Here is a 27184-nt window from a genome sequence, read left to right on the forward strand (position 1 = left end):
TGCGTCTCCTTTATTGAAAATAAAACAGGGCTGTAAATTCCGTGAGCAACGAAACGAGCTCTTTTTCATGTTCCTCACTGTCCTTAACCTCTCCAATTTACCACTTATCTTTTACAACCCCTCCTCTTAGAAAAGTCCAAAAGGCCAATAAAACTGTCATGTCCGTTGTATTGTACTTTCATAAACCAATTCCCAATAAAGACGTCCGGAGAGATTGAAGTTATAAAACACTAAGGAAGGACCATAATTGTCCGAGAGAGAGAGAAAAAAACCAGGCTGGTAGCAGGAATCGCGCATGTAATATAGCAATTATCATCGAAAGGAGCGATGACTGTTTCAAGTCCCGGTTATATGCAGAAATCGCTCCGAAAAGATAACCGCAACTGGAATGAGGTTCCCGGTAATTATAAAACCGCCTGAGATATTTTTTTTCCCTCACGAAGAGCCCAGCAACGGAGGGAGATATTTGAAGATGCGCGATCGAGCAAACATGTTCCCCTTCTCGGAGGCTGAAGTTCACTGATAAACCGATAGTACGCGACAAGTAGCATCGTGGGCAGAGAGAGAGAGAGAAAGACTTTGACGAGGGTTTCGGTTCGAAGCTGTTAATTCGGGGTGCTCAACCCCTTCGTTCGACGCGGCCAAGCCTAATCACTGCGTCTGCGCCGTCCTTAGGAAAAAAATGTTAAAAAATTCTGCAAAAAATGCACTCCAACTCCTCTCCTCGAAATACATTTTATCCGAGAAGCTTGTTTTACCTAACTAACTAACGAGTAGTCCCACGTTCGAACTTCCTAAATTCCTCATTTTTTCCTCCCGAAATTTCCCACGATATTTACCGCTCGATATGTGTTCCCGACTCCACCTCGTGGTTTGCAGTGGATTCCAATTAGGGACAAATAATCCCAATTTGTGTTGACTCAACTTGCCAAAATGTCTAATGATAAATAATTGCCACCATAGAAACGTAAAAACGATTCATTACCATAATATTAATGCGTGCATCCATAAAAAACAATCCCTACATTAACTGGGTCCAAAAAAGCGATAAAAACTATTCTTAGCCGAAAAACCTTAAGCGCGGAGTCAATATTTTTCGGTGGTATAGTTTGTGCTTGGTGTTATTTTCCAATGGGCTTAAGCAGGAAATATATCTTGAAGGGATATTATTAGCCACAAGTTTGCGGGAAGTGAAGAAAAAAAAAAGAAATTCGCATATCTCTAGGCAAGTACTGAGCCAGATAATAAAAGCATGAATAGAAGAAGTCAAATAAATTTGAGCTTCCATCGCTTCGCCGTCTCCAGCTACAGTTGATCTCTTGATCTGTAACCAATGAGTAAAGTAATTTAAAAAAAAAGTATTCTATCAATCAAGGTAGGCTTGCACAGAGTGTTGGAGAATTATTTAGGCAGGTTCCCCTTCCCTCATGTATTTCCGTCTTCAATTCACAATAGGATATACTCGCTTTCATTCTATCAAAAAATCTTACTATCTTCATTCCTCTCCCTGATTTACACAATGTTCTACCCTCCAACGCCATTTCCTACATCCCCTCCCCGTATAGTACTTTTTGTCTCCTCCACATCGCATCTACTTAGAAGAAGCTTCCTCTCCTCACTCACTACGTTTTCTTCGTTTCTCCACCTCTCCGTCTACTTCACCTTCTTCATTCTTCTCCACACTCACATATCGAAGGCTTCCAGTTTTCTCTTGTTCTCCTCCTAAAGTATCCACATTTCTGCACTGTAAAGCGCTACCCTCCAGATCAGACTCGTCTCTAGACATTTATTTTTTACTCTTGCGTAGGGGACATTAAAATGACACGTGATGTACAAGCATGATTATCAAGATGAATGATGTGATCATCGCATCTTTAAGGGCATTTTAAAATACAGCGATAGGGTCAACCAACCCCCATTGCGACTGGCATCGCCCCCTTGGATGTCCACGCCGAAGAAATCTCCGAGCATACGGGGGAGGAGGACCAGCAAGTCATCCAATTCATTAAAACGAGCATACTTCACGGGCACTTGAACTCACAATCCGACCACTTTCCGAGGGTTAGAGACGCTCTTATTGACCCCAGTGTCTTCATGAATTGACTTGGGCTTGCTAAGTGGAACATGATGGCTTGCAGACGAGTATGAAGGGGGTATAGAAGGGGCACCAATCAACGAATCGGAGTGGGATGGGGGTAGGAGGACCGGATGCGCGTCGCTTTGGTAACATCCGGCTGTTCGAGGGCCGGCTCCCTCCTGCCCTCTCTCAAGTAATTCCCTAATGACACCCTGGCATTATACCATCGCCTCAAAATTCGGCCCTTCCGACGGACTCGAGAAACTTTTGGGTGATTGAAGAATAAATGTCTTTGTAATCTTCCAATCTAATTTAATCTGCTGACCAGTGTGGACAGAGTAAAAAAATACCGTCGGGAAAAAAAACCTACATCAATCCAACGGAGTGGGTAACTTCGAAGGGGGAATGGTGGTCAGTACTCAACGAAATTTAAAATTGTGTCATATACAAATATGGGGGGCGTGGCAGCCTAGTGGTCAGAGTGCATGGCTGCTGACCGAGGGGTCATGGTTTTAAATCCCGGGAGAAGCCTTTCGTGCACTCCAAAAAAATTGGCGAAGTGCGAGTTAGCCTAGGAAAAGGAACTGGGCCCACTGAAATAACTCTGAATGTGTGAAATTTACACGTCTAATGCGTATGGGCCCACTGAAATAACTCTGAATGTGTGAAATTTACACGTCTAATGCGTAGATAGAGGAGAGCTTTACCCTCACCTATCCAACCCAACGCACGGGTTTAATCACTGAGTGAGTGAAAATGATAGAAATTTGCAATCTGGATTATCAAATAACATCTTTCTGATCCATGAAACTCGCGTTAAAAGGTAAGGGTTCTAATTTCTTACAAAATTCACTAGCTCATGATTAACTTTGTGGTATTCCATTTTAAGTTTTCTTGGAAAATTCACAATTACTTTAACAACTTCTTTTTTACAGAGCGCGACCCGGGTTTCGATGAATTATCATCATCTTCAGGCGTACATTAATTTGCGCCTGAAGGTATAAGTAATTGTGTAACTGTAGGTATAAGTGATTGTGGAATATCCAAGAAAACTTCCAATTTCTAACTTGCATTTTTTCTTATTTCTATTAATATGTCTCAGAAAAAGGAAGAAAACCTTCACTCTTGTTAGTTGTTAACGCTCATGTAACTTCGTTGAGTCAACTCGTACATTTTTATTTTTATTTACAAGACAGTCCACTAATTTCCTTTGAAGTTGATTTTTTCTTAGTTGCCGCCTACTCCTTTAAGGTTATAACTTTTTTCAAATGTATAAGTGAAACATTTGGAAAACTCGTTTCAAAGGTGGCGAAACTGAAAAATGACCTGCGTGAAGTTGTCTGGGAGATCTCTTTGAATTCCGAGAATTTCCTCGAGTAAGCCACACGACTCCAAGTGCATTTCTCGAGTCGAGGAGCCGCATTAAAAAATTATCCTGCCCCCTTATTCACCGCTGCCCGCGCACAAAGGGTGGCGGTTCTTCATCTTCGTTTCCGGCACTCCGGGCCGAGTATTTATGTTCTCAAGTGCAAGCCGTGCGCCGGAGGAGAGAGAGAGGTCAGAGGGCCCTCGAGGGATGATTTCCATGTCGCTCACCCTGACGTTTATTTTTATCCCTTCCGCGCCCTCCCATCTGCACTCCAAGCGTCACCGGCGAGAATGGCACTTCTCCCACTTCCCGTGACCTGCACGAGAGGATCGAGTTCCCCTAAACCCCCAAGCACCGCGTGTGCGATGCCAGAAGTCTGAATCACACGATCATTTTTTCCGTCTCCCCGAGCGATCTACATCTACATAATGCCCTGCGAGCCACCTCCAGGGTGTTTGGCAGGGGGTGATCAATCACCAGCATGCAGCATGCAATTGGACTCAAAAGCGTCACGTATACTAAAACATTATACTACCATCATCATCATCATTGGTCAACAATCCTAGGATTGGTTTGACGCAGCTCTCCACTCTATTCTCCTATCAGCTAATCTTTTCACACCTACGTATTTCTTCTCTTTCACATCTCTCTTTACTTGTTCCATATATTTTGTTCGAGGTCTTCCTTTTCCATTCTTGCTTTCCACTTGTCCTTCGACGATTGTCTTCATCAGGCCATCATGTCTCAAGATGTGGCCTATAAGGTCGTTCCGTCTTCTTATTATGGTTTTATATACTACCATATGCTGTTAGAAATAATAATAAAATTAAGAAACACGCATTAAGTTTTACATAGGTTAGTAGGCTACCCTACAAGTCATGCAATCTATTTATGAAAAATGATGCCGTATAGGGAAACAGTAGCGTAACTATGGGGGGATGAGGGGATAGATGAATGCCTCCCCCAATGCCTCCCCCAATGCCTCCCAATGCCCCCCAAACCCCCCTAATGCCTCGGAGAAATTAAGAAAAAATTTTAAAACTATAGTTTTGACCTTTAATAACTGTATCTGCTTAAAGCTAAATTTTTAGTGCCAAAATGATGCAAAATGTATTTTCAGGCTTGCCATTTTTCAAAATATTTCCTGCACCCCGCGTTACCTTGAAGGGGGGTCGCCATCCCAGGCCATCTCATCCTCCCCCAGCATATTCCTAGTTACGCCATTTTAGGGAAGCAGTAACGGATACAGAAAAAGCTCAAGGGGGGCGCCAAAGATATTTTGTGCTACCTGTACTTTTATCGTAATGAAAAATAATCAAGTTAGATGCAAAACTTAAGATAGTTTTATTTAAACAAATTATACGTATATACAAGACAATGCTATCTTATGATATAAAAAAGTTACAACGTTCGGCAATGCGGGAAGCTTCGCAAGGCGCGACACCTGCGCCCCCCATATGCGTCCGCCATTGTAGGGAAGGGCAAATCTACATACCAACCCGCATGTTTCAAACTTATACCTCGTGGAATTCTAACATATTGACTCATAAATTAAAAGAAACGGGCTCTTATCCCCAAAATCCCACCCAGACAGGATTTGAACCCGCGATCTTTAAGACGGCAGTTGGGACACCAAAGGCGGCACAGCTTAAGCTGGTAGTTAATAGCTGAGAATAAAAATTACTTCTGCAAAATTTATTAGCCAGGGTCAATGTGAATGCTTTCCTTTAGTAAGATCGCAAGCAGTGACTCGCTTCCATGATAATAACAACCTTAAATCTGATTGTATGATCAACGCATTAGGGTACCCAGAGTAATACCTACCTGATCGTAGTTTTATACCCTGTCCATTAACCGTGACAATAGGCCCTCGGTATTAGTGGAAAATTTCCAGTAAATTTGAATTTATCAACAATGATCTGGATTTTTAAAATTTCAATCTTGGTCGCTTGGATTTTCAGCTAAAAGTAAAAAAAATAAAGTAGCTTACAGTCGCTGTTTTGCATATAAAAATCAACGTTTCCTGTCCATGTAAATCTCCACTTCTGTCTATTCATACGGTCCAACTCTCCCTTCGAGATCTACCTTCCAGATCTTTCTCCCCTTCGAGATGGCTCATGAAGGGTTTCGAAAAATTTCTTTCTCAGGGACTCGTATGCTCATTTCGACGTGTAGCGTAGACCGCGGGAGGCCGTCGGTCGCACAAGGGCTTAACGCCGAGGATTACCCGCTGGAACGCGTGAGTCTGGGATGAGTTTCTCAGACGGACATGACCGACATGACTGATTCTGTTTCTCCTCACGGGGATCATCGCAACTCCCAAGGCCCTGAGGAAACATAACCTCAATGCAAGACTGCACGACTGAACATACATTGTAACGGAAGGCGATTCATTGGTTCATTCAACTAGGATAGATATCGAGTATAAGGCTGGTAGTTTGTTCACAGCAGGAGGTGAGCAATTGCTGAGACTACTAGTAATGGATTGTTCGCGATTGATTCGTTTAAAGTGACTGAATCACCGAGTGAATCAAATGACTCATACGTCATGATCATCAAAAAAAGTCGATCAATTACTTAGACTGACTTACTTAGGTTTCATCGATTCGATCATTACAACTTCCAATGAATCTCACAATCAAATGGTAAACTCCTGGGCTTGTTGATTAATTACATATTAACTGTGGAGGAATTGTTAAATTTTGGAACTAAACGAAAATGAGTAATTTGTCCGCTATGAAGCCAAAATGACTCAGAAGAAACCTTGATCAGTTTAAAAAAAAGTATAATATACTACAAAAAATATAATTCTACAGTAGTTCTCAAGTACCCGTAATAGACTATTCCTTTATCTCCACTGATCCTACTTTTTAATTTCTTCAAAAGAATGGATATGTGCAGTTAATTGTGATGATTACCCATCAATCATTCGACCATTTCACTAACTTGAGTTCTATCATTATTTTCTATCTTTGAGTCCCTATCAATAACAAGAAGCGGATTAATGAGTCTACGATTCTTTCGATTCATTGAGAAGCACTAGAACGAAGTGATTGAATCACCCTAATGACTAAATTCATAAGCATCATAAAGAATATTACCTGAAAAGAATGATTTTGCCCATCACTGTTATCTAAACGCTATTGCAAACGGTTTAGTTGTTAATTTGTTGAGAGAAGGATTATTGGGAGTTTGGAAATTTCACAAGAAGAGAGGATCAGTTTACATGTTTCCTAGCTGAAGTCTTGAAGCTAATGTAAACAGTACTGGAATCCGCAACACTAATACGAAACAGTGTTTAAACATGGCATGAAAATTATTTAAAGGCTCAGGACTTTATCGGTATGAGCGAAAATATAGAGAGTCAAATGTTATGGCTAGATATAAGGGTAGCGGTGTCATCCAGAGACAATTTATTCAGGACCAATCACGCTCAAAAGATGGGAGGAAAAATTTGCATCAGTGCTTTAAAATTGCTTCTTTTTGTAGCTATTAAATACGTGTGTAGAATGTCATTTTATCTATATATGCCAAATGGTGCATTACTAAAGGGTCTTTAAGGACTACGCACAAATATGTCGAATGCTAACTATCAATTTCCCTTCGGAAATTTACAATGGAGGCATAGGCGAGTATGAGCATAGGTGACCAAATTTATTATGTTTTCCATTTTTAGAGTACGACGGCTCGTTCATCACAACATTCCACCCAATCGTCACATGATCTGTAACGAGTATTTGTGAAATCATTGAATAGTTTTCGCAGTGAGAGGCTGAAAGAAAACCGGTATTGACGACACTGGTAAATCAACCTCGACTGCGTTGCGGGAGCTGAGTTGGTGGGTACGTATTTTCTCTCTCGAAGTAATTTTCAGATTAACATCTCCGAAGTTTCCCGTCTTTATCGACTGGAAAAGCTCGAGGGTTCCAAGTTTCCCCCGCCCCCCCCCCCCAACCCTCCCTTACAGTTCTCAAACTCATCGATGATGTCTTCCTTCGTGCTCGACGGGCCGGGCAAATACCGGATACAGCTCATTAACCGGCGCTTCTCATACTCCAGGCACGATGCCATCCACCCGAGGTATATTATACGTCGACAAGTTTTAGACTCCTATTATACAGGCAGCGCAGGTCGGACGCCAATAACTACCACGCTGAAGTAGTCGGAGGCGTTCGGCTGCTGCACGTGACAAATTACGCGAAGGAAGTCGGTGAGTAAACGAATCGTTTAACTTCCGAGAGAGTAGAAACGAGGCAAATTGAGTTGCGCGGTCCTCATACCCCTTTCCCGTGCTCACGAAAACAAAGGTTGGAAGGTAATGCCTACCTACTTCATGCGATTTCGTGACCAATCAAATTGAGAGGGTGGAGTTTCCGCTTTGGAATCAAATTAACCTCTAGAGGAGGCCACCGTTCAAACATTGCGGTTTTGGTCTCCGAGGAAGGTGGAGTAATTTATACATCCCGGATCATCATCATCCGTATTTTCACAATGCCCGAGTTAAAAAACCACAGAGTATTTCCTTATGCCGGAAGGCTCGACTGGGAACCGGAATCACGCCTCAGATACCATGAATTCATCCCCTAAATTGATGACTACACCCCGAAAACTTTCAAATTCTCATAGGAAAAGCTGCGGCGAATGAATAATTGAATTGATTTGCATTTATAGTGTGACTGATTATGCGAATTAACCACGCGTAGCGGTGAAACCAAACAAAATTATTCAGCAGAGAGCTCTAAGGAACTGAGAATACCCTATGTTACCTGTCTGAACGACTTACCGCAGATATTAACAAATTCAAGGAGAAAATAATTTTGTCCCAACTTGCGTCACTTCTATTCTTCTATCACCAGAAATTACCTCGCAAAAATAAATGGGCGTGGCTGTTTCACAAAGTTTTTCAACATTACTGATGATGATAAGACAATAATAAGAGAAAATAAAATGAAAATAACGGCATTAAAAATTTCATTTACTTCGCAAGAGGCGGCGATATCGCATCATTTTTCCGCTTCCAAGACTCATTTTATCAACATGGGATTTTGTTCCGTCTCTGCGTGCGAAAAAATTCAATTTACGGCATTCCCGATGTCAAGCTAATCCTTAACGATCGTATCAACTCCCTCATTCCTCCCATTACGCATTCCAAAGCACCACTTTTCCTTTCCAGCATTCTTCCTCTTTTATTTTAATGCACACTGCATCGTTATTTTAGGGGCTTACTCCAGTAGATGAAATCTTCGGTCCCGAACGGGGAGGTTCGTCGGCATAAGGGCCAATTTCCGTCACATCACCATTCCCCCAATAAGGAAGATTAATAAAGACGCCTTCTCTATGTCATCTGATCCCCTCTCTCCCCAAGCCCACAAATATTGTCAAGGGCATGAGATATTGTATAGTATATGAAGTGTTCTGTAAAGAAAGGGGGATTTTTAATTTTCGCTGATTTGGTGAGTCCGATAAGTAATTTTTTAAATTATGTTTGTATTCACGACCCTGAAGCATGATAAAATATTCAGCTGTAGATATTCACTATTTACGTTGACGCCGTGGTTTTTACGAGAGAAATTTGCGTTTGTTAAAAGAAATGCATCAAAGGATGATTAGCAAATAAAGTGTAACAAAGTGCTTGAAATTTCAACAAAGGTGTATGGTGAACTGGAATTTACGGTGATATAATCGTTTCGAAGACCGTGATGATGTTGAAGATAACGAACCAAGCATATCAACAACCGATGACAATATAAGACACGGTCTCAGGCGTTACTTTGTGGAATTGCTTCATTATTGAATGAAATAAATAACTTTGTTTTATTTCACACTTTATTTTAAATAGCACGACCCGGGTTTCAACATCTAGTGTAATGATGATATATACATATAATATATATCGTAACCATTCCTAATCTCGCAAGTTATAAATACAAACGAAGGTTTTGACGCATTCCCTCGCAGGAATAATATGTGTACAAGGCTGGAATCTTCTCGCATCGTGGCGAACACATGGCGTCCGTGAGGAACGGGAGATGTCAAAACTAATGAGGCCGCTCACTCGCCTTGTCACCACTCACTTCTCCCCCTCGCTTCAGTCTGCTGCTGCGGGAGGAATCTTTCTTTGGTCCACGCGTCTTTCGCTCGGCGCCCATGAAAAAAAAACTCGAGAATAAATGAATGCGGAATGGCGCTACGACGACCCGCGGCGGGAAAAGGAGGTGAAGCTCCGTCACATTGGACTCTTATTTTCCCGCCCACCTAAAGAAATCCTCAAATGGACGGCTGTGTAATAGGCTTTTAGACGCTTACGAGTATCTACGCACTCGACCATTGCAATGAAACAATGATAGAGAAAGGGAAATATTTGATAACATGGTCCCCCCTGTTTATGATTATTTATTTATATACATTAATTATTAATTAACGAATCATTTAACGTATTTTTGCAACTTTGAGACTTCTTGTAAAGGCCCCAATAAGAGGAAGGTGTCCAGGGGCTCAAACCTACCGTAATGTTTTGGGGAAATAGTTTTAATTGTAGGTACTCACTTCAATTGAAACCCGCCCTAAATAGTTTCTGCCTGTGGTATTATCCCTTCCCTACTCCCGTAATAATCCTTAGCGTGTATATTATAAAGTAATGTACTACGTGATCATTAATCGCCAAATAAGGATTTTCACGAACTAAAATCCTTTATTAGTCTCGGGACTTCAGCTAGAGAAAAATTAATGCTTCATTGCCAACAATTAGGCATTTGTGAGTTAACATCTCCAGCTCCATTTACGGTGGGTACGGATGGAATACTGCTGAATCGTTCCTTTTTGACGTGAGGTAACTTCTAGGAGCCGAAAAAAATCGATAAAATATGACTTATAATTAGTGTCAGCTCGTACAATCTTTGAACTTTGAACTGACAAATTAATATTCTAGTAGAGAATTTTTTCAGCGATTTCACCTTTAAAATGTTCTAAAAATTCTAGAAGTGTTGGCGTAGGCAAATAAATCAGCATATTATAACGTTAAACATTTCGAAATTCACTTACAGAGAAGTTAAAATTATGACACAGGATTTCATGAAAGCGCATTAAAGATTAAAATAAAAATTCACGAGTAGCACTCATAAAAAATTCAATGGGTCCCTCAATGGCAGCAGAATTATCTTGACTCGCATAAAGTGAAACTAAATCCTTTTTTATGTGTTTTTATATTCTATTGCAAGGTGATCTAGAAATATGCGTTTTGGAGCCAAATTCACTTACATCGCCATTCCCCAGCTTCGATTTATTAGCCAAGGACGTGTCAAAATGATCGAGAATCACAGCTGGTGCTCCATAAATAAGTTCAGCTTAGAGTATAATTTGAAAATAAAATCGCTCTATGAAATTCAAATGAATTTCCTACTGGAGCTAGTGAAAATTTATGCAACTTTCAAATAATATTGAATGAGAAGTTTGATCGAGAAGGAATACGTTCAAATACCACACTAAACAACTATGATACATATATTCAAATAAATACTGGCAATTTTCCACGGCTATAAAATTTATTACGACCTTGGTTTCAATGTCACTACATCTTCAAGGTGATGTGACAACATTGAAATCTAAGTCGTTTTTTATACTCGTGGAAAATTTCAAATATTTATTCCAATATGGAAAATTTCCTCTCCATCACGATCGAATCCTTGGATATTACAACTATTACGCTCCCAACATGTACCATATGTGGTGATGAAATTATAACACTCTGGAAGCCTTTGCAAACAAACATACCTAAACTCATCTCTTAAAAATGCATAATTATGACGACACACAAAATTTCACTAAGATGGGGAAAACACGAGCTTTTGGAAAATGACAAACGAAACATTGTAATTTAGCCATATCCACTCCCTATTCCACTTAGCAGTTCACAGATTATCGCTCATTTTTTCCCATCTTCCCTCCCTTAGCGATACCCTTCCTCCGAACGTTGACCCTTTTTCTCCATCCCCGAACGGTTTTACAAACTTGGCTACATCGCGTCTCTCTAATAATCACGAACATCACTTCGTTATTCAGTTTCTCACCAATATTTGTTGTTTTGAGTATTTTTGAAATATATTCGTTTGTCATTGGGCCTCTGTAAGTTGGAAATATTGGTATCTTTTGAAAAGTTTTAATAAAATAAAAATAAAACTAACGTCATCTCAGCTATCAATACAAATTCTGGGTTCCAATGAAAGAAATTCCTAGCCTAAGAATGGTCGTCAGTTACAGTAAAATTAATACTGGCCAGAAAAAATCCGTAGCATACGCCGTTATCTCCTTTCTCAACAAAAAGTACAACACATTCTTCTCAAATTCTTTCCTCCGTAAGCAAAAAAAAAAAAGAAATAGTCTTCCTCAAATCTAGCTGTCTTACCTACTCGTTCACAGCATTGCCTCACCACATGCAGAAAGAAAGCCTTTGAGGTTCAAGAAATCTGAGGCTTTTTGTTGACTTGGGTCTTAATTTTCCCATAAGTAAAGAGACTTTGCAAGTTCCACCTGAAAATCTATATTCATTGCACCATACGACGCGCTTCTATGCTTTCACATAATTTTCAAGTGCCGCTGTATTCAAGTGCTGAAACTTGAAAATTATCAACATACTACTCCATAACCCTCCTCAATAGGCATGTTGCTAGGGGTGTTGGTACAGTAATAGTTAACAATTAAAAATTAAATGCTCCAACGAAATTCTGCCCATCATTAATTTAAGTCCCTTATTGCTCGGGGAAAACGGTTTCTCATTCCCATCCGTTCGGGAAAATATCTCCCTTGAGTTATCGTATCTGTCGGACCTAGAAACATAGTTGGTTTATATTCTCAATTGTTTAAGAAATCTAAGCCTAGCGCGCAGCCTCCGAGTATCTAGCCTCTACCGGCCTAATTCGTTTAACATCTAAGAAACGATTACTATGCACTCTTAGCAGTTATTGACCAATAGCGCAGCTTTAAATTGTATTTCATTAAGTTAAAGGATTATGTCTTGCTGTCGGTCTGAAGTGTTCTCAGTGTCGCTCATTAAGAATCGAAAGAATATTGTATAAATGAATACTTGCATGAATAGAGTCTTCGAGTAGAACCTGCGAAATTCCTTTCGTTTTGCGATGGAACGGTTTCAACCCCATCTCGCCTGAAACAACAAGTTTATTCGTTTGTTTTTCCTCCTCGATTCAACGTGTGGGAGAGATGATAACCCTCTCCCTCAACTGACCAACGGCTCAGAGGGGACTTCTAATTCGATAAGGCCCTGTTCGGTGGAAGCGATTATAATTTAATTCAATGGACAACAAGAGGAACCCCCACGGGAGGGAGGGGGAGAAGCGATTGATGGAGGGGGCGCCATTACGACCTTATAGGGATCCTCGCGTGACGCTTCGTACGTCAGGGCGTAGGTGTGGACAATCGAAAAGAAAAAAAAACGACGCAATGCGAAGCGTCGTGAGTCATGGGAGCGGGTGGAACTGCCCACACATTCCCCTTCTAAATATATATGATACATACGCCCTTCCCAAGCCACCTCAATCGCTTTGCAGACGTTCGCAACCCCTACCCTAAGGGACAGTGGCAGTCAGGGTGAGGGGACATGACATTTGTCAATTCCAGAAGAGTATCGAGTGAGTGTCGAGGGGAGCGGGTTCGTAAATGTTACTCATGCGTATATATGCTGGTGATGAATAACTATGTGCTACAGGCTGGACAATCATGAATCATGGGGTTAATCGAAAAAATCAACGGTCATAATTCATAGTAAATGAGTTTTCTTGTTCGTCTCTTATTATATTGTTTTGGGCTCCGAAGCTAAGGGGTAGAGCGACTTTTTTTGCCTAAAAGATTTAAATGGATACATACCAACGATGGAATTTGCCATGAAAAAACATTTGGCTTTGCCAGGATTCAAACCCGGGATTACCGGTCAGGTATGCTGCTAGTTAAACCACCAAGTAATCTTCTTCCAAGGCGAATGTCAGACTTGGTTTACCGAACAAAGAGTTGACGTCTCAAGTCTACACTGAGGCACAGGAGACGGGGTCGTGCCTCAAATTTCCGGAGCGCATCTATTTTCAATTAAAAAATCATTAAATTATTGTACTCTCTGTTATATCTTATCCAGATTTTCATGACCAATAATATTCGCTTTTCGCGGTGACTATATAATTGACCCCCTCCAGATGTAAAAGCTAAATTACCAATGCTCTACATATCTTTTAGGGATTTTCATTGATTCAATCCTATTACATTAATACCTACAAGTCATGAAGTAAAAATCCGAGAAATACGCACCTGGAAAACTAACGGTGTACTCGGAGATAACTGCTTTTAGAAAGTACATACGTAGCTAATTAATGGCAATAATAATTGGCGGTGCTGGACGTTGAAAAATATTAAATGCATACAGTTAGAAAAAACGGCGATAATTACGGCAACGTTGTTGTAGACCTAACTTAATAAAGATGCACAATCATGGTTTTATGGATCGCTAATACTATAAAAACGAAGCCATTCGAGACTCAAATTTTAACAACGCATAATGCTGTGCAAATACAAAAAAAAACAATCTGCGGTTTATAATATTAATTACGGGATCATGAAGGGATTTTACCAAAGGAACGTCACGGAATTCATTTATCAAACGGCTCCACGGAAAAAAATTGTCCATATAACCATCTCGCTGGCTTTTCCAAGGTACGGCGGGTGTACATTGTCCTCATTCATGCGTTCCACAAGGTATAAGCCCCCTCTGCCACGGCGTATGACATGAAAAAAAGCACAATACAACTACGAGAAAACATCACACAGACCTCAGCGGCTTAATGTTCGACAAGAGGCGGTCCCTAACCAGACATACGTACCTACGGTAACAAACACGCTTTGGAAAGGGAACGAAAAGTATATGAAAAAAAATAAACGTAGAAAGGAAGGAAAAGATCAAAATGCCCGCCGAATTCCAAAAACGTTCGCGGAGACGGAGTCGAAAAATGTTCCGGCTTTGAAAAAAGAGCGCGGGAACAAGGAAGTATAGAATGGGAATAGGGGGTGAGGGGCCGTAGCCGTTGCCTCCGAAAATGTGCACGCAGGAACAATACCTCCCCCACTTTTATTTAGACGGGCTGGGAAAAAACGCTCCGCGTAGAAAAATATCCATTTATATGCAAAAAAAATTAGGCGGGAAAAGTCTTTTTCGCAAATGAAAATTTTTCTGCATTGTGTACCTGAAGATGACGCCCTGACGTCGAAATCATGGTAGTAGAGAATTAAATTTGATGCGAAATTTATAAAATGTTTAAACTTATTCAAGATGAGTTCCTGAAGGGGACGCCTGAAACTATCAAATTTTTAGCAGCCCAAATAATGGGCTACGCGAAGGGCGAAAAATGCGTTTACAGTGTTATTCTTTCGGCAGAGTTCAATATAGTTCAACTATTATATCTTGTCGCATGGAAATTACATAACTATTAGAAAACAATAGTACATTTCCCCGCTGAAACATAAAAAGCTAAATTTATTCGCACGGCTTATATTTTTGGCCCACTGCTCTTTTATTAAAAACATAAATACAGTATTTTTTTCTACATGAAATAATAACCAGACAAATGGCAATTAAAAATATTTCAATCGCAGCTGATTTTTTGAACGAAGTGATGATATTTTGGATAAGTTCACATAAGTCCCATCGTGAGCCATTAGTAGAAATAACGGTGATGGTTTTTATGGAAATATTCAGTACTAACTAAATGTTATCAATCCATCGTTAATAACTTTAAACTTTGTATTTTCCCATAAAATGATTCGTCATCATGGCATCATTCTCGTGATGTAAGTAGATGAATACATTTTACGGGGAAATACAAAGTTTAAATTCATTTAAGATTAGTTATAAGTGCAAAAAATTGACTCTTGAACCAAGCAAATCATTAGCAGCCAAAATAGCGTTATTTAAGTTACTTTTATAGCAACTTATGAGGTACTATAAAAGTTTTAAAAAGTTTCTTTTTCCAACAGATGACAATCGAAATTCTGATATTCCGGCCGGTATATCTCGGAGGCTTAGGGCGCAGGGAACGTCGATATCAGCGCCTCGCGCGGTAACAAACCTTCTCACGCAAAAAGACGAATGTGGGGGGGAAGGGGTGCTGAGACGTAAAAATCAATACTGCGCGCGCTGGGGGACTTATACACGGGAGAGGGGATGGAGGGTTGAAGGAGTGCCTGTATGCATGTTGTACGCTCGCTCCCTGCCGCCCCTATATAGCGCATCTCTCTATCGTGGTGTATGGCAGGAGGAGAACGGAGGGGGAGGACGGGGGTGGAATTGGGAAAGGAAGGAAAAATGAAGGCGAATGCGGAACGCTGCCGGAGCGATTAGCAACTCTTGCTTTCAGCGATGGACGGGCAGATATTGAAAAAAAATAAGAACTCGAGATAGGAAGGGACAAAAGATCGAAAAAAAATTGGAGAGGACGCTTTTCCGCGTGGTTGGCAGATCGATAAAAACTCTCGAGAAAGGCCGGCACAGCGAGACGCTTTGGAGTGGAGTGTAGGCTTGTCCGATGGGCTATCGAGTTCCAACTGCTGAACGAGTAATAACGTAAAGACGATGTTTTCGATGATGGGCATCGAAAAATCGATTCGATGCGGTGCGATGATCATCTACTGTCGATTGTCAATGGCGGTGTTCATAGGTAAAGCTGTGTTTACTCGTCTTTGTTGACGGGGGTAAAAGTCGACTGTTAGGTTCGAGTAGTGAGCAAGGAGGTAAGTAATAGATGATGAATGGAATGAGGTTTATATGCGATCTATTAGCCGCTCAAAGTTGAAGCAGTTAAACTTTTAGCATAGGCCATGGATACCGCCGTCAACTTACTTATTGTTAGACGTGTAGTATCATATTTACCTACGACTCTATCACTGACAATCGACAGTGCATAACCATCGCTCGGCGTCAAAATTGATCATTGTTGACTCGACTACAATGACGAAGAATAAAATTGGCCAATGGTTAATCAATGACATTATTGTGTCTCTCTGTTAATCGACACTCTAGCGATCATCGGAAATCGTTTGCCATCAATCGATTGGCCACCAACAATCGATGTAAGAAAGTGGGTTTCTTTCGGCGAATTTAGGTGACGCAGCTCTCTCGCGTTTTCCGCCAAGTAAAGGTGTTGAAGCGCTGTTTAGTAAGCGTTGAAGACCTCAGCTATCGTCACCATAAGGTTGAATGATTTCATCCTTGACAGGACCGCAGCTTGAGGCTGGTTTGCGAGTCTAAGTCGACTGCTATAACAGTCGATTACTATGATCGACTAGTACGAGTGGACAAGGACAGCGGTGCACTATCAGAGCACTTTTCTCTTCGCATCCACTGTCCATACCATAAATACTCTACACAGGATTCTCCACTCCCTTGGTTCCTGTGATTCCCACCGATCGCATCAAATAGCGGCGCTGATGTAGCGAGCCCCGGTTGTCACGCCCACAAGAGGCACGCTACGCGGCGAATTTGAATCCATGTCTCAATCGTTCATTGCTAAGAAATAAAGTTCGTGTCAACTGTCCACGAAAATATAACTATCACCGTGAGTTTATGTAGTTTCCTGGTGGTGAAAATGTACGTAATCACAAAATCGGTACGCTAATTCACGTTGAGAGAAGGGAAGAATAAGTGGGTAAGGAAACGCTGTTAACTTTCCCTAGCCTGAATTAAGTTTGAGGGCCCATAGATATCAACCATGTCTTTAAACTTCCGACACCTATGTTTTAGAGAATTAAGAATGATTCCTGCGCAGCTCATAAAGAAGAGCACTCGTTGACATCATTACCAGACCACCTAGGCACACTTGGGGAAGGGTCAGATCCGGTATTAGGACCATAGCAAGAATTTTTATCATACAGTCCCAAGGGTCGTGTGTCATTTTTGACCTGTAATTTTAGTAACTTTGCATGGAGCAATATTCATGAAAATTGTCACACTTATGGGGAAAGGTCCTAAGTTTTGTTAAGTGTAAGCAAAATTTTACAATTTTGACCTTTTGACCTCACAAAGTGGGTCCAAACCAAAAATTTGAATTTGCCTTATGGGGTTTCAATGTTAAAAAAATCGAGATAGACAAAAGTGTGAATTTCATTGACCAATATGTCAATTCTTAGGTTTTCGGACACGAGAAACCCGAAAATAACACTTTTATTTACGAATATTCAACCGTTGACCCAGTAAGGTCACCGTCAAGGTCATAAGGGTGGCAAAAGGAATAGCATACCAACAAAGGTGTCGATCCATGGGTTTTGTAGGGTGCCCAAGTCATTGGTATTGTCCAAATACCCGTATTAATCACTAATTGACCTCCGAGGGTCACCACGGGGGTCAAAGGTCATAGAGTTAAAAGTCGGGCAATCATAAAAACCAAGGGGTCAAATCATAGGTTTTGAAGGGTGCCAAAGTCGGTTAGGCTGTTCGTAGATCCGTATTGTTGATATTTTGACCTCCGAAGGTCACAATTGGGGTCAAAGGTCATAGAGTCAAACGTCGAGCCATCATGACAACCAAGGTGTCAAACCATAGGTTTTCAAGGGTGCCAAAGTCGGTTAGGCTGTTCGTACATCCGTATTGTTGATATTTTGACCTCCGAAGGTCATAATGGGGGTCAAGGGTAATAGAGTTAAATCGGCCCACCATGACAGCAAAAGAGTGTAACAATGTGTTTTAAAGGGTGCCCAAGTCAGTTTTGCTGTTTTCAAATCCATATTGTCGACTTTTTATTACCAGCGAGGGTCACAATGGGGTCAGAGGTCATAGAGGCATGTTTTGAAATAATAGGAAAAAAACAACAAAACAACCTTTGGTTGGGGACATTAGTTTTCCTATTATTTCAAAACATACCTCTATGACCTCTGACCCCATTGTGACCCTCGCTGGTAATAAAAAGTCGACAATATGGATTTAAAAACAGCAAAACTGACTTGGGCACCCTTTAAAACACATTGTTACACTCTTTTGCTGTCATGGTGGGCCGATTTAACTCTATTACCCTTGACCCCCATTATGACCTTCGGAGGTCAAAATATCAACAATACGGATGTACGAACAGCCTAACCGACTTTGGCACCCTTGAAAACCTATGGTTTGACACCTTGGTTGTCATGATGGCTCGACGTTTGACTCTATGACCTTTGACCCCAATTGTGACCTTCGGAGGTCAAAAAATCAACAATACGGATCTACGAACAGCCTAACCGACTTTGGCACCCTTCAAAACCTATGGTTTGACACCTTGATTGTCATGATGGCTCGACGTTTGACTCTATGACCTTTGACCCCAATTGTGACCTTCGGAGGTCAAAATATCAACAATACGGATCTACGAACAGCCTAACCGACTTTGGCACCCTTCAAAACCTATGATTTGACCCCTTGGTTTTTATGATTGCCCGACTTTTAACTCTATGACCTTTGACCCCCGTGGTGACCCTCGGAGGTCAATTAGTGAATAATACGGGTATTTGGACAATGCCAATGACTTGGGCACCTTACAAAACCCATGGATCGACACCTTTGTTGGTATGCTATTCCTTTTGCCACCCTTATGACCTTGACGGTGGCCTTACTGGGTCAACGGTTGAATATTCGTAAATAAAAGTGTTATTTTCGGTTCTCTCGTGTCCGAAAACCTAAGAATTGACATATTGGTCAATGAAATTCACACTTTTGTCTATCTCGATTTTTTTAACATTGAAACCCCATAAGGCAAATTCAATTTTTTGGTTTGGACCCACTTTGTGAGGTCAAAAGGTCAAAATTGTAAAATTTTGCTTACACTTAACAAAACTTAGGACCTTTCCCCATAAGTGTGACAATTTTCATGAATATTGCTCCATGCAAAGTTACTAAAATTACAGGTCAAAAATGACACACGACCCTTGGGACAGTCTGTATGATAAAAATTCTTGCTATGGTCCTGTATCCCCAACCGCTTATTTTCCCTCAGCTCCCAATCGTAGCCTGAGCTGCATCCGGGAACAAAACACCGAGATTTACCCATGATATTTCGTAAATATCTTACTGGTGGAGAAATACTAAAAAAAAAACACCAACATCGGTGAAATTCTCGGCTCACAGAGGATGATAACAGCCGCTCACTCATAAGCCGCCATTGACAACAAGCCAAATGAAAGGAATAGTAGTGTCGGTCGCGCCACAAGTGGCAAAAGTTGGAACTTGAATTAATGCGCGGGACCCGTGTTCAAATTATGACTGCTACCGCCACCTAGTGGGGCCTCCTTAGTAATGTAAACTCTATGGTCCATACCTACAAGTCTAGCACCATAATTGACTGATACCTACAGCAGTCTACTGCGTCGGGCTTTACACCTTTGAAAAGTCGATGCCTATCAGTGCCTGAATCCGACTTTAAACGCGAGAGAAGAAAATGTTTTATTAGAGAAACAACTAACAATTAGTAAATTTATTCCACCGATATATATTTCTATCTGCCAATGACTAGCCTTATAAAGACTATTGTTGTCATTGCCCTTGAGTATCGAAATTAAGCAGTGCAAATTTACTATAAATATAGAAACTTAATGTGTGAGACAGGACCGGACAGGCCCATTTTAACCGGTTTCCGTACGTCCTCTGCCAAACCGAAGGTCGCGGGTTCGAGTCGTCCCTGTGTACTCCTATCCATTGCATGGTTGTTAGCGATCGTCCCACGCTTTTATTCGTCGGATTCCCCCGCTGTAAAGGCCGAGAATGAGTTATTTTCGGGGCGGTCGAGTTAAATAAAAAAATACATACTACTAGTGTTAAACTGGGCTAACACGGTTTTAACGCCTAAAGTGGACTGCTGTCAAAAACGATACTTCTCGCGACATCTTCAGCATGAAAGTCCCACAAGAGAGTCAAAAAGTTTTGCAATGGCAAAAGTGAAAAAAATAAAGTAATAAACGGTGGTGGTGGTGGTAATAAGCGGTAAGGCATTGGAAAGACTCAAAGGAGAGTAACTTTATTATGTAGTCTGTATGTTCTTGGAACTGTGGGGTCATAATTGCAAATGTCAGTAAGTAGTGCATTATTGGTTACCCCGAGCCTGGGCTTAAAATTATTGACTAGTTGGGTAATGAACTGATTTACTGTGGGATGTTTATCAGGCGGGAGGGACTTAGGGAATTCTGGATAACTTGGAGAGGTTCAGTAGCTATGGCATCCACCTTAAAAGCTTATTGATTGTTAGGGGCGGGGGCAGTGGAGAGATGGGAGCGAAGAGCCTGTCTGGTGGAGGCAGGTGAGCATCCGTCGTCTCAAGAGCGACTCGGGAGGAACGTCCTTCGGCGCCGAGGCGAGGAAATATATAATGAGCGGTCACGCGCCGTGATCCCGCGCACATATTTCCAGCCGGGAGAATCGCAACGATGAATATCAGCGACGGAGGCGATAAATAAAGGCTCTCCACAAAAATTGAAAATCATCATCACTGGTCAACAATCCTAGGGTTGGTTTGACGCAGCTTTCCACTCAGTTCTCCTATCAGCTAATCTTTTCACACCTACGTATTTCTTCTTTTTCAAATCCTTCTTTACTTGTTCCATACATTTCGCTCGAGGTCTTCCTTTTCCGTTCTTGCCTTCCACTTGTCCCTCGACGATTGTCTTCATCAGGCCATCATGTCTCAAGATGGCCTATAAGGTTGTTCCGTCTTCTTGTTAAGGTTTTCATGAAGACGGAACAACCTTATAGGCCACATCTTGAGACATGATGGCCTGATGAAGACAATCGTCGAGGGACAAGAGGAAGGCAAGAACAGAAAAGGAAAACCTCGAGCGAAATATAATGCCTATTATAAGACGCTAATGAGCACTTTTACAAATCCGTGATACCACTGCATGTTTGGTGGATCGAATATTAAAATTTCACGGATGAATTCCGGCCGGTACTTGGTGACTCACCCAGTGCAACTTCAGGGTAGCAACAAGGCTAAAATTTCAACTTGGCTGGAGAACCCGGAACTGGAAACTCGGAACATTCATCATAAGCTTCGCCGCGGTAACCTACGCAAGAATTTATCCTGAGCGAGAAAGACTGCGCACATTTTATACCCCTTTAGGTTACATTCAGGCTGTTACGTTTTTGAAACGTCACACAATTTATATTTATTGTTTTTCAACCGCAAAAATGCTCCTGATGAGTCATTTCTTTGGGTAGAAATCTAGATTCTGTGGTTTTAATGTTTGTCACATTATATGACATTCGTAGGTGTAAACCTAGGTAATCGTATGACGAGGTAGCAAAGTATGAAGTGTACATTTTGCCATCACCCTGCCAATCAAAGGAATTGTGATTTATGTGGAAAATATGTATGTAAGGTTTTGTGTGATCAAAAATCTTTACAGTAGTTTCCTCCTTGCACCCATAAAAATATTGAGGACAACACCGTTTTCATAAAAACCTTATCGTCACCTAACAGTATCATGAAGCCCGTGTGCTAACAAATAAGGTAAGATACCAATTGAAGGTCATCAGTGGCACTGATTAGATTTTTCGCTTGTGATGTACATGAAGCTTACAATCAGTTATCTCGTCTTCAATCCCTCCACAATCCTCAACCTTCGCTGTTTCTATTCGAGGAAAAAGTGTGCGAGGTTACAATTGACTTGTAGTTGACACCTTCACGTATAAACGTCGAATGACCGTGTTATACATATCTACATCTACATAATACCCTACGAGCCACCTCTAGGGTGTTTGGCAGGGGGTGATCAATCACTAGCATGCAGCATGCATTTGGACTCCCACATGCACACCACACCGTCCAAAAACGTCCCGTATAATAACAAACTATACTACTATATGCTGTTAGAAATAGAATATAGAATAGAAATTCAGAAACATGCATTAAGTTTTACATAGGTTAGAAGGCTACACTACAAGTCATGCAATCTATTTACGAGTTCTATTGCTGCCGTTATAATCTCTTATTGATCTCGGAAAAAATGACATTCTGAATCTGTCTGTTCTACAGCCTATCTCTCTTATTTTATTTATATGACCTGATCTTCCGTAGTACGTTGGCGTCCGCAAGATATGGTTAACTTCGTCTGAAAAGACACTGCTCTTGAATTTATCTAAAAGGTTTAGTCTATTTTTCAATCTACGGTCCGACAGAGATTCCCATCCGAGTTTATCTAAGAGGTCAGTTACACTAACAAGACTATTTCTAAGACTAACTTTCCAGCGATATATTCATTTAAATACGCGGCTTTGAATGAATATATCGCTGGCTAAGTTCTACTAACACGTATCTCAACATTTGGCCGGTTCGACACAGGTATCTTAAACAAGTGTAATAACATTAAAAAATAAAATTCAAGCAAAAAAAAACCAACTCTTTGTTGGCAAATGTATGCTTCTTTTTTAGTTTTATGAATTAATGGTTTTCAATTTTAGCGTACAATTACAATTAATTAATCGTATTTTCGCTCTCAAAAGTTGCTATTTTTGAGATGCGTGTTGTTAGAACTTAGCCAACGATATGTAAGTACACATGTGAAAACTTTCGATGACGATTCATGGATTGAAATAATAAATGCCATCCCTGAAGAAAACACAAATCACGTAGGTACAACTGTAGAATTTGAAGCCATCGTATAAAGGATATGCCATTTGAGAAAATAATCTGAAATACTCTCCGTTTTGTAGAGACAATATTATGTATTTTCCACATCGACAACGAGGGCTTTCCTCTATTTTCTCCAGGTCAATCGGTGCCATTTCGGTTAAATGAACCTAACCTAAATCTTACCTACTTCGCATGGAATCTGGACACCCCCGTATTAAGTTGCGCGTCTAAACGTAACACTGGTGGAATTAATTCATAAAACAGAATACCGAGGAGGAGCTAGGTTCAATAATTGGCGCATAGAAATAAAGAGCGCAGTATAGAACAGTATGAGGAGAGTGAATTCAGGTATGAAAAAGAGGCAGATGGGAAGGACCGCACGGCAAGGAACTCACAGGCTCAATGGAATGAGGGAGTGTCCCACGAAAGTATATACATGATAAACTAAGGGATGGATTTGATTTTACACTAAACAGAGAGAAAAATTGATTCAACCTACCAATCAGATATTTCCTACCTAACTTCAATTCCATTGGGACGAATGACACCTTGCTGACGATGATGTAGGTACCTAGCCATTGATAAAAGTGCGCAGCAGACGATATCCTGACCCAATCGTAAGCAAGAAAATTCTGAATTCATTAATTCCGCAACCCCTCGCATTAATGGCATTGCTTTAGAAGGGTTAGGAGCTTGTTATCTGGACCTAAACGTTCTATGTACATATTTATTTTTGAGTTCGCATGAAGAATATTGCATATCCCTAATATATACATTTTAAGATATAATTATATTAAAAAATCCCTTTTTCCGCGATTTACAAAAAAGGCACACGTCCATTTAGCAATAATTTTGCATGAATATTTATTTCAACATCGAGGCTTCTACAGCCGTATTGACGTGGAAGGGTTCAAGCGAAGGCTTTGAAGATATAAACAGAGGAAGTAGTTTTCCTCAAAAGTTTACGGTAAGGACTTCTGCCGTTTCGGAATTATCGGCATGAATTATTCCGCCGATCCGTTCATCGTTGCGGTGCGGGGAGCACAACTCACCTAGCAGCCGCCTCACTTCCCACTGCGTGAGGTATAGGTCGAGGCTGGCCGAGCATAGCGGGACGAGCTGCAGCGAGACGATGACCAGGAGGAGAGGGGAGAGGATGGAGGGGAATCCGCCACCCCTACTCCTCCTCCTCCTCCTCCTCCCCCCCTTCCCTTGCAGATTCCTCTCCCAAACCCCGCTCTCCTTCGACTCTGCACACCGGCCGCCGGCGAACGGGGGAGGCGCGCCGACGTCTTCGCCCGCAAACCCGCTCGCGGATTCCGCCGAGCTGCCGGTCCTCATGTCCCCGCCGAAAAGCCGATCACAACAGTCACTCGAGACCCTGGGGTCGCGGTTCGTGTCCTCGCTCACTTTCTGTTCTCCCGAGGGGGGTGATGGGGGGAAAGGAGGCGGCACCCTGCTCTCACACGTCCTCCCTTCGGGGTTGGGTAGGTTTGTCGTTAGGGTTGGTCCCCGTCTCCTCCTGAACCAGCGGGGGTGCGGCGGCGGGTCGCCGTCGTATGCCGGTTGACACATGGTTTTCCCTTCCTTCCCGAGTCACTACTTTTGCTCCATCAATCCCCCAGAAGAGGGGGATGGCTGTTCAGACGGGAAAATGTACAAGTCTCACCCTCTCCTCCAGCCCCAGGGATGAAAACTCTTTTACGAGAGTCCACCACCCCGGGGTGATTAATTCCACCCTTGGGACATGCGCCCCGTAGGCAGGAAAATGTACATAAATATGCCCCAACCCCCGTCGTGCACTGAACGACCTTTCTTGTGACTATTTGGAGAGGGGTGGAATACAATAGTAAAATGATCACAGCGTGGGATTTTGACGTTCACCCGTTTAAGGGGGTAAGGAATTATAAGCCCTGGTTGGGGGTGGGATGACTCAGGAAAAGCACTGATCAACTCTTCGATTGGGTGTGTTGCACTAGCCTGCAAGGACGCAATAGTGGCGCATGTTTTGAGGGAAACACAAACAACAGAGTAGATGAGGAGAGTGGTACTTGGGTTGGCTTTGTAATCAGGGAAGGGAGATAAATAATAGTAGCGTCTTTAAAAAAAACGAGGGATGGTGTCCGGATGAGATTTCTGATTTGCTTTTCGAAATCTTGTACACACGGCCAGGCGTCCCAAGAGCGCGTTACACTGTTATCTCGGAGCACAACTCCACACGGAAGCCGGTCTCGGCGCCGTGTTATTGACAAGCAGCGGCAGGGGTGACTGCGACCACATGGCCTTCCGCCCCGCCCCCTTCCGCCCCGTGGAACATCGATCAACGACCGTATGCGCCCCTAGAGTCTCTCTCTCTTCTCAGACGCCACGACCGAGTCAATCACCCTGAGCACCTCCCGAAAATCTTCCCTCAATGAAAGCGGCGATCATGTGTTCGCTCGCGCACGCTCCCGTTACGCGCGCGCGGCTTTTTCCCTCCGGATTCCTTCACAACTCCCTTCTCGTCTCGTGTACGAATCTAAACTTGGCAGCTTGACTTTGGATTTCGAGAGAGCAAGGCCTGTGGAGAGGGGAGAGTGGAGTGGGGGAGTGCTGGCGCAGAGAGAGATATGTAAACAGAAGACGAAGATGACCCGCCTCCTTCTTCTGCTGGCTTCTCCTACAGTACAAACACATGCACTCAAACACACACACTCACGCCTACGAGTGAAAAAATATAACGATTGAAAAAAAAAATACGTTCCTTTCACTCTGAAAAGGAATTTTTTTTAATGACTGGCTCCTTCCTATCTTCTAGTTCTTTTCTTTCGAGTCACACACAGGAAGAGTAGCTGAGTTGCTTGCGTTGACGTAGTAGACAGAAAAGGGAAGACAGTTGTCGCGTCCTAAATAAAAACTGGGTGCATCGGGTGCTGTAGATCGGAGAGTGCTTTTCGAATCTTGAACACACGATAATATTTATGCTACCAGATCAGTGGTACACACTCGGGAAGGGTGGCCGGCGGTCTTCCGTCGTTGGGTGTGTGGAGAAGTTTCCTCGCTCACTATCAGAACACAACAGTTCGTGGAAGAATGGAAAATCCTGCTCGGAGCGAAGACGGAGATGAAAACACGAATCAGAGCCCCAGAGATTCCCACACCGTCACGAGCCGATGAGGTCACAAGGCGATCAACAATGGGTCCGTATCCATGGGAACGGAGAGGGAGATTTTCGAGTCGATTCCGCCGGGAAGTCACTCCCCCCTTTGGCCTCCTCCTCTCCAACCACAACCACGCGGCAAGCCGAGCGTAAACAAGCCACCAACAAGTCCTCTCTCTCTCGCCGGAGAAACAGGAGGAAGAAATATTCTCTTCGCCGGCGGTACGTTGAATCCGTGCGTTCGTCTCCGCTGAGGAGGTTGCGGGCAGAGGTGATACCGTTGTGTCCCGGGTCCTCCCGTTGGAATGCGGAGAGGGAAGACCGGGAAATCTTAATAAGCGGCACGCCTTTCCCGGGGTTGCGGTAGCTACAGTCACACCCTCCACGCACCAAGTACAGCCTCCGACTGACTGCCTGGCTGGCCGGACTGGCGCATACCCCTCCCTACCAGACCCGTCGCTCTCTCTCCGTATCTCTCGCACCCTCCCCTACTTCCCCTCACCCACATATACATGTACACAGTCCCTCCCATCCCACTCGGCGTCCCTCAGACCAAGCTCTCCCCATCCTCCTCCTCTCTTTCCCCTATTCAGAGGAAAAAAATAAAACCCCTCGCAACCCCAACTCCTCTCCCTTCCTGCTGTCCCTTGCTGCCTGCCTGCGTTTCGTTCGAGACGTCTGACAGCTCCGTGGGAGGGGTGGGAGTGTGAGAGTGGGGGGATGGGCTCGGAGTGGGACGGGAGGGGTAGTTTTCTTGTTTCGGTGTGCGTGAGGCTCGTATGTGAGTATGGGAGTGATGGGGAAAGGGGAAACGAGTGGGCTAGGGAGGGGAAAAGAAAGGAAGATACAAAAACACAACACCATCCTTATGCGCTCTATCGAAATCGCTGTCGATCTTTTCAGCCATTTTCGATTCGACTATTCGATCTCTTTTCGAACTTCGATTAAATTTCGATAATTCG

At 42.4% G+C, this 27184-nt stretch overlaps 1 protein-coding gene across 1 annotated transcript in view; it reads right to left on the bottom strand.

Moving 5' to 3' along the window:
* The window catches only part of LOC124154551 (tyrosine-protein kinase Dnt), a 117465-nt gene extending 90835 nt beyond the window's left edge, over positions 1–26630 (bottom strand). The window contains exon 1 of the mRNA XM_046528361.1: positions 24136–26630. Coding sequence (XP_046384317.1) covers positions 24136–24658 — 523 coding nt within the window. The 5' untranslated portion in view covers positions 24659–26630. The remainder of the gene's footprint in view (positions 1–24135) is intronic.
* Positions 26631–27184: the final 554 nt, after the last annotated feature.

Source organism: Ischnura elegans, chromosome 2 (assembly GCF_921293095.1).
Source record: "Ischnura elegans chromosome 2, ioIscEleg1.1, whole genome shotgun sequence".
In the NCBI taxonomy this organism is placed as follows: domain Eukaryota; kingdom Metazoa; phylum Arthropoda; class Insecta; order Odonata; family Coenagrionidae; genus Ischnura; species Ischnura elegans.